General features: G+C 48.7%; 1 protein-coding gene across 4 annotated transcripts in view; it reads left to right on the forward strand.

Moving 5' to 3' along the window:
* The window catches only part of rnf123 (ring finger protein 123), a 145,525-nt gene that overhangs the window by 43,527 nt on the left and 93,196 nt on the right, over positions 1-8,802 (forward strand). For all 4 annotated transcript variants that reach the window (XM_028575990.1, XM_028575988.1, XM_028575989.1 and 1 more), the window contains one exon: positions 4,425-4,602. In XM_028575990.1, the coding sequence (XP_028431791.1) occupies positions 4,425-4,602 (178 nt within the window). The remainder of the gene's footprint in view (positions 1-4,424; positions 4,603-8,802) is intronic.

An 8,802-nucleotide genomic window follows, 5' to 3' on the forward strand; every position in this document is an offset into this window, starting at 1 on the left:
TCAATGGCTAGTCCACACAGCATTCCTGGATGAGAGAATAACGTGCTCTGGTTTATTGGCATTTCTTTAAACCAATCACAATTATCCTGGGTGGTGCTAAGCTCCGGACGGAGCCACGGTGCCTCTGCTAAATAGTCTCAGGAAGGAACTTGTTTTGGTGGAACATGTGGACGTTCAAAAGTAGTTTTAGTCGTGCAACAGAAAACTCTGATTGGACAGATAGTCTAGCTAGCTGTCTGGATTTACCCTGCAGAGATCTGAGGAGCAGTTAACCATAGTCCTCACAAATCCACCGGAGGTTAGAACGCAGACTGACTGTCTGTCTCTCTAACTGTCTGTCTGTCTGTGTCTGTCTCTCCAGGAAAAGATGCTAGATGTGTACTGTCTGTCTGTCTCTCTAACTGTCTGTCTGTCTGTGTCTGTCTCTCCAGGAGAAGATGCTAGATGTGTACTGTCTGTCTGTCTCTCTAACTGTCTGTCTCTGCCTGTCTCTCCAGGAGAAGATGCTGGATGTGTACTGTCTGTCTCTCTGTCTGTCTGTCTGTGTCTGTCTCTCCAGGAGAAGATGCTAGGTGTGTACTGTCTGTCTGTCTCTCTAACTGTCTGTCTCTGCCTGTCTCTCCAGGAGAAGATGCTAGGTGTGTACTGTCTGTCTGTCTCTCTAACTGTCTGTCTCTGCCTGTCTCTCCAGGAGAAGATGCTGGATGTGTACTGTGTGTCTGTCTCTCTAACGGTCTGTCTGTCTGTGTGTGTCTCTCCAGGAGAAGATGCTAGATGTGTACTGTTTGTCTGTCTCTCTAACTGTGTGTCTGTCTGTCTGTGTCTGTCTCTCCAGGAGAAGATGCTAGATGTGTACTTTTTTTCTGTCTCTCTAACTGTGTGTCTGTCTGTCTGTGTCTGTCTCTCTAGGAGAAGATGCTAGATATGTACTGTGTGTCTGTCTCTCTAACTGTCTGTCTGTCTGTCTGTGTCTGTCTCTCCAGGAGAAGATGCTGGATGTGTACTGGCTGCTGTGTGTCTGTTCCTCTAACTGTCTGTCTGTCTGTCTGTGTCTGTCTCTCCAGGAGAAGATGCTGGATGTGTACTGGCTGCTGTGTGTCTGTCCCTCTAACTGTCTGTCTGTCTGTGTCTGTCTCTCCAGGAGAAGATGCTGGATGTGTACTGGCTGCTGTGTGTCTGTCCCTCTAACTGTCTGTCTGTCTGTGTCTGTCTCTCCAGGAGAAGATGCTGGATGTGTACTGGCTGCTGTGTGTCTGTCTCTCTAACTGTCTGTCTGTCTGTGTCTGTCTCTCCAGGAGAAGATGCTGGATGTGTACTGGCTGCTGTGTGTCTGTCCCTCTAACTGTCTGTCTGTCTGTGTCTGTCTCTCCAGGAGAAGATGCTGGATGTGTACTGGCTGCTGTGTGTCTGTCCCTCTAACTGTCTGTCTGTCTGTGTCTGTCTCTCCAGGAGAAGATGCTGGATGTGTACTGGCTGCTGTGTGTCTGTCTCTCTAACTGTCTGTCTGTCTGTGTCTGTCTCTCCAGGAGAAGATGCTGGATGTGTACTGGCTGCTGTGTGTCTGTCCCTCTAACTGTCTGTCTGTCTGTGTCTGTCTCTCCAGGAGAAGATGCTAGATGTGTACTGTCTGTCTGTCTCTCTAACTGTCTGTCTGTCTGTGTCTGTCTCTCCAGGAGAAGATGCTGGATGTGTACTGTCTGTCTCTCTGTCTGTCTGTCTGTGTCTGTCTCTCCAGGAGAAGATGCTAGGTGTGTACTGTCTGTCTGTCTCTCTAATTGTGTGTCTGTCTGTCTGTGTCTGTCTCTCCAGGAGAAGATGCTAGATGTGTACTTTTTTTCTGTCTCTCTAACTGTGTGTCTGTCTGTCTGTGTCTGTCTCTCTAGGAGAAGATGCTAGATATGTACTGTGTGTCTGTCTCTCTAACTGTCTGTCTGTCTGTCTGTGTCTGTCTCTCCAGGAGAAGATGCTGGATGTGTACTGGCTGCTGTGTGTCTGTTCCTCTAACTGTCTGTCTGTCTGTCTGTGTCTGTCTCTCCAGGAGAAGATGCTGGATGTGTACTGGCTGCTGTGTGTCTGTCCCTCTAACTGTCTGTCTGTCTGTGTCTGTCTCTCCAGGAGAAGATGCTGGATGTGTACTGGCTGCTGTGTGTCTGTCTCTCTAACTGTCTGTCTGTCTGTGTCTGTCTCTCCAGGAGAAGATGCTGGATGTGTACTGGCTGCTGTGTGTCTGTCCCTCTAACTGTCTGTCTGTCTGTGTCTGTCTCTCCAGGAGAAGATGCTGGATGTGTACTGGCTGCTGTGTGTCTGTCTCTCTAACTGTCTGTCTGTCTGTGTCTGTCTCTCCAGGAGAAGATGCTGGATGTGTACTGGCTGCTGTGTGTCTGTCCCTCTAACTGTCTGTCTGTCTGTGTCTGTCTCCAGGAGAAGATGCTGGATGTGTACTGGCTGCTGTGTGTCTGTCCCTCTAACTGTCTGTCTGTCTGTGTCTGTCTCTCCAGGAGAAGATGCTGGATGTGTACTGGCTGCTGTGTGTCTGTCTCTCTAACTGTCTGTCTGTCTGTGTCTGTCTCTCCAGGAGAAGATGCTGGATGTGTACTGGCTGCTGTGTGTCTGTCCCTCTAACTGTCTGTCTGTCTGTGTCTGTCTCTCCAGGAGAAGATGCTGGATGTGTACTGGCTGCTGTGTGTCTGTCCCTCTAACTGTCTGTCTGTCTGTGTCTGTCTCTCCAGGAGAAGATGCTGGATGTGTAGTGGCTGCTGTGTGTCTGTCCCTCTAACTGTCTGTCTGTCTGTGTCTGTCTCTCCAGGAGAAGATGCTGGATGTGTACTGGCTGCTGTGTGTCTGTCTCTCTAACTGTCTGTCTGTCTGTGTCTGTCTCTCCAGGAGAAGATGCTGGATGTGTACTGGCTGCTGTGTGTCTGTCCCTCTAACTGTCTGTCTGTCTGTGTCTGTCTCTCCAGGAGAAGATGCTGGATGTGTACTGGCTGCTGTGTGTCTATCCCTCTAACTGTCTGTCTGTCTGTGTCTGTCTCTCCAGGAGAAGATGCTGGATGTGTACTGGCTGCTGTGTGTCTGTCCCTCTAACTGTCTGTCTGTCTGTGTCTGTCTCTCCAGGAGAAGATGCTGGATGTGTACTGGCTGCTGTGTGTCTGTCTCTCTAACTGTCTGTCTGTCTGTGTCTGTCTCTCCAGGAGAAGATGCTGGATGTGTACTGGCTGCTGTGTGTCTGTCTCTCTAACTGTCTGTCTGTCTGTGTCTGTCTCTCCCAGGAGAAGATGCTGGATGTGTACTGGCTGCTGTGTGTCTGTCCCTCTAACTGTCTGTCTGTCTGTGTCTGTCTCTCCAGGAGAAGATGCTGGATGTGTACTGGCTGCTGTGTGTCTGTCCCTCTAACTGTCTGTCTGTCTGTGTCTGTCTCTCCAGGAGAAGATGCTGGATGTGTAGTGGCTGCTGTGTGTCTGTCCCTCTAACTGTCTGTCTGTCTGTGTCTGTCTCTCCAGGAGAAGATGCTGGATGTGTACTGGCTGCTGTGTGTCTGTCTCTCTAACTGTCTGTCTGTCTGTGTCTGTCTCTCCAGGAGAAGATGCTGGATGTGTACTGGCTGCTGTGTGTCTGTCCCTCTAACTGTCTGTCTGTCTGTGTCTGTCTCTCCAGGAGAAGATGCTGGATGTGTACTGGCTGCTGTGTGTCTGTCCCTCTAACTGTCAGTCTGTCTGTGTCTGTCTCTCCAGGAGAAGATGCTGGATGTGTACTGGCTGCTGTGTGTCTGTCCCTCTAACTGTCTGTCTGTCTGTGTCTGTCTCTCCAGGAGAAGATGCTGGATGTGTACTGGCTGCTGTGTGTCTGTCTCTCTAACTGTCTGTCTGTCTGTGTCTGTCTCTCCAGGAGAAGATGCTGGATGTGTACTGGCTGCTGTGTGTCTGTCTCTCTAACTGTCTGTCTGTCTGTGTCTGTCTCTCCAGGAGAAGATGCTGGATGTGTACTGGCTGCTGTGTGTCTGTCCCTCTAACTGTCTGTCTGTCTGTGTCTGTCTCTCCAGGAGAAGATGCTGGATGTGTACTGGCTGCTGTGTGTCTGTCCCTCTAACTGTCTGTCTGTCTGTGTCTGTCTCTCCAGGAGAAGATGCTGGATGTGTACTGGCTGCTGTGTGTCTATCCCTCTAACTGTCTGTCTGTCTGTGTCTGTCTCTCCAGGAGAAGATGCTGGATGTGTACTGGCTGCTGTGTGTCTGTCCCTCTAACTGTCTGTCTGTCTGTGTCTGTCTCTCCAGGAGAAGATGCTGGATGTGTACTGGCTGCTGTGTGTCTGTCTCTCTAACTGTCTGTCTGTCTGTGTCTGTCTCTCCAGGAGAAGATGCTGGATGTGTACTGGCTGCTGTGTGTCTGTCCCTCTAACTGTCTGTCTGTCTGTGTCTGTCTCTCCAGGAGAAGATGCTGGATGTGTACTGGCTGCTGTGTGTCTGTATTCGGACCATCGAACACGCCGACAGCACCGGCTCTCTGTTCGCCTTTGCTCCAGAGTTTTACCTCAACGTGGCGATGAACGCCTACAGCGCTCTGAAGAACTACTTCAGCCCCGCCAACAGCATGGAGGAACTGCCAGGTAAACACACCGGAACCAATCACGTTACATCCACGAAGGAACCAATCACGTTACATCCATGAAGGAACCAATTACGTTACATCCACAAAGGAACCAATCACGTTACATCCACGAGGGAACCAATCACGGCCGGGGGATAAACATGGCTACCTGCAGTCAACTGAGACCGCTCACACGTTACACAGTTTTTGATTAAAGCTCATCTTTATTTCTGATCAGATTTAAATAATCTGGAACATGAACTTTTTATACAAAGCTAGGCAGCTGTTTATATATCACATTTCAGCAGCTACATAAAACCATAAAGAACAGTTATTACAGAGAGTATAAAATAGCTAAACTACATAAGATGTTTTTAACATTCACGCTAATAAAAGTGACTGTGCAGTGTAAGAAATGCAACAGTAACTTAAAGAAACTAATGTTACAAACCATCATGATGACATACCTGTTTATATTTTTGAATTTATTGCAAAACCTAAGACAAACATTAACTTAAAAAACAAAACAAAGTACAACACTTAGTATTTTTAATAGAATTATTGTTTAAAAACTCTTATTAACTCCAGCTGTTTCCTGTCTGCCTGCTAATCCATTTTACCGTCAACAAAAGTCAACCCTTCCTGGTGTTATCTGCGGATGAATTATGTGTTCCGGTTTTACTTTTCACTTTTTTCAAGTTGCACTCTCAACATTAGTCAGGACATCTCTTTAACAACAACTGTGAGGAGCTCACATTGATATATATCGACACAGACAGACAGACAGACAGACAGACAGACAGACACGCACCTACAGACAGACAGACAGACACACACACACACACACACACCTACAGACAGACAGACACACACACACACACACACACACACACACCTACAGACAGACAGACACACACACACCTACAGACAGACAGACACACACACCTACAGACAGACAGACACACACACACACACACACACCTACAGACAGACACACACACACACCTACAGACAGACAGACAGACACACACACACACACACACACACACACAGACAGACAGACAGACAGACACACACACACACACACACACACACACACCTACAGACAGACAGACACACACACACCTACAGACAGACAGACACACACACACACACACACACACACACCTACAGACAGACACACACACACACCTACAGACAGACAGACAGACACACACACACCTACAGACAGACACACACCTACAGACAGACACACACTTACAGACACACACACACACCTACAGACAGACAGACACACAGACACACACCTACAGACAGACAGACAGACAGACAGACAGACACACACACACACACCTACAGACACACACACACCTACAGACACACACACACACCTACAGACACACAGGGCCGTCTCTAGCCCATTGGCTGCCCTACACAGAGATTTCCAACAACAACTGAATTAGCCATGTGGTTTTAATGTGTCCCTCATTTATACATTCTGCGCTGTCTCTGCCAAATAAATGAAAAGATTTATCCTTGGTCCATCCGGTCGTTTGGGAAAGGTGAAATCTGGATCGGTATGATATGACAGGGTTGGCCAGTCAGCAGGATCAATAGCTTGTCCCCCTGACGGACTCATGGATATCATAACTTGTTGTGGAGGATAGGGGGTGTGCAGGCTGTGGTGTAGAAGCAGGGCCGGGTGTGTCTGTTGCTCCTTCACCTGAATGCAAATACACACGATTGATGTTAATCTTTTAATACAGATACATGATGGCAATAGGCAATCCACTGACAGGTTTTCTCTCTGAGGTTGAAAGTCCTGGTTTTACAATGAATGAAAGTGTGAGGTCATATTTTGAATGTATTTATATAATCTTGAACTATAACAGATTTGTATAGCTTTATTAATAGGCATTTATAGCCCACTATTACTTCTACTACTAAAACTACTACTATTACTACCACCAATAACTAAATAAACTTACAAGGTCCAGAGAAAGGTGAACCTGGGGGGGTCAGCTGAGCTTTCTTCAGGAGGTGGGGGTCTCTGCAAACATTTCTGGAGTGCATCTGGACATTTTAAAATATAAAATATTAGCATAACATAACACCACTCATCAACAACACCATTACATTTACTACGTGTATTCACATGTATCTACTATTTATATGACCGTAAATACAATCCAGGCAATGTATGATGTGGACTGCATACGTAGCAGATTCTACATTAAGATAGAATAAAATCTTTCAATAGCCTGACGTCTCCCAAGCATGCCACAGCTTTCCACCTCATAGCACCATCACTCTGTTTTCTCTGATTACTTTGGATGTTTACCTAGCTGGAAGGCTAGACTAATGTTACATGAGAAGAGAGAAGAGAACACTAGCTAGGCTACTCCTTAAAGCAGTTTGGCTAACAAGGCTAACACTCGGTTTTTATTCTCCTCTTTTAAAAAGGATTTTGCTGCTTGTGAAAGACAGCTTGTAGATTAATCTATGTAAATGATAGCCCACAGCCAAAGTGTTTATCCAAAGAATCCTATGTATGAACTTAAAGCTATGTGTCAACCTGTGTCAGTCTGTTCAACTTATTCTGCATGTTCATATCACTAGTGATACTGCTTGGAGAAATGACGACCCATGAGAACATGCTTCCAAATATTGGTCATCTGCAAACATTCTTGAATAAGTTTTGATCAGGCTAGCTAGCTCCATTTACCAAGCAAGCTTACTATCACCTTATCGTGGTGGAGAGGTTTGTGTGTCTCTGTGAACCTGAGGGCTGTGTTGTCTGGAGCTGTGTGCTCCTGGTAGGGTCTCCCAAGGCAAAGTGGTCTCAGGTGAGGGGCCAGACAAAGAATGGTTCAAAAACTCCAATGAATAAACGAGGTAGAGATGGAGTGACCCTGCCCGGAGGAAGCCCGGGGCCCCCGTCTGGAGCCAGGCCCAGATGGCGGGCTCGTCGGCGAGCGCCTGGTGGTATGGGTTTGCCACAGAGCCCGGCCGGGCACAGCCCGAAAAAGTCGGGTGCGTTGTCACACGGGTGGCAGTGAAGGTCAGGAGCCTCGACGGACCAGACCCGGGCAGCAGACGCTGGCTCTGGGGACGTGGAACGTCACCTCTCTGTGGGGGAAGGAGCCGGAACTGGTGCGGGAGGTGGAGCGCTACCGGTTAGATCTGGTGGGGCTTACCTTTACGCATAGTCTCGGTTCTGGAACCGTACTCCTGGATAGGGGTTGGACTCTTTTCTTCTCCGGAGTTGCCCAGGGTGTGAGGCGCCGGGCGGGTGTGGGGATACTCACAAGCCCCCGGCTGAGCACCGCTGTGTTGGAGTTTACCCCGGTGGACGAGAGGGTCGCCTCCCTACGCCTGCGGGTTGTGGGGGGGAAAACTCTGACTGTTGTTTGTGCATATGCACCAAACAGGAGTTTGGAGTATTTGGCCTTCTTGGAGACCTTGAGTGGAGTCCTGCATGGGGCTCCCATGGGGGACTCCATTGTTCTGCTGGGGGACTTCAACGCGCACGTGGGCGATGATGGAGACACATGGAGAGGTGTGATTGGGAGGAACGGCCTCCCTGATCTAAACCAGAGTGGTTGTTGTTGGACTTCTGTGCTAGTCATAGATTGTCTATAACAAACACCATGTTCGAACATAGGGATGCTCATAAGTGTACCTGGTACCAGAGCACCCTAGGCCAAAGGTCAATGAAACGATTTTATAATCGTTTCATCTGATCTGAGGTCGTATGTTTTGGACACTCGGGTGAAGAGAGGGGCGGAGCTGTCAACTGATCACCATCTGGCGGTGAGTTGGGTCAGGTGGTGGGGGAAGACTCTGGACAGACCTGGTAAGCCCAAACGGGTAGTGCGGGTAAATTGGGAACGTCTGGAGGAGGCCCCTGTCCGACAGACTTTCAACTCACACCTCCGGCGAAGCTTTTCGTGCATCCCTGTGGAGGCTAGGGGCATTGAACCCGAGTGGACAATGTTCAAAGTTTCCCGTGCTGAAGCTGCGGCGAGGAGCTGTGGTCTTAGGGTCTTAGGTGCCTCAAGGGGCGGTAACCCACGAACACCGTGGTGGACACCGGTGGTCAGGGAAGCCGTCCGACTGAAGAAGGAGTCTTTCCGGGATAGGTTATCCCAGAGGACTCCGGAGGCAGTTGCAGGGTACCGAAGGGCCCGAAGGGCTGCAGCCTCTGCCGTGAAAGAGG

Source organism: Perca flavescens, chromosome 4, assembly GCF_004354835.1.
Source record: "Perca flavescens isolate YP-PL-M2 chromosome 4, PFLA_1.0, whole genome shotgun sequence".
Lineage (NCBI taxonomy): Eukaryota > Metazoa > Chordata > Actinopteri > Perciformes > Percidae > Perca > Perca flavescens.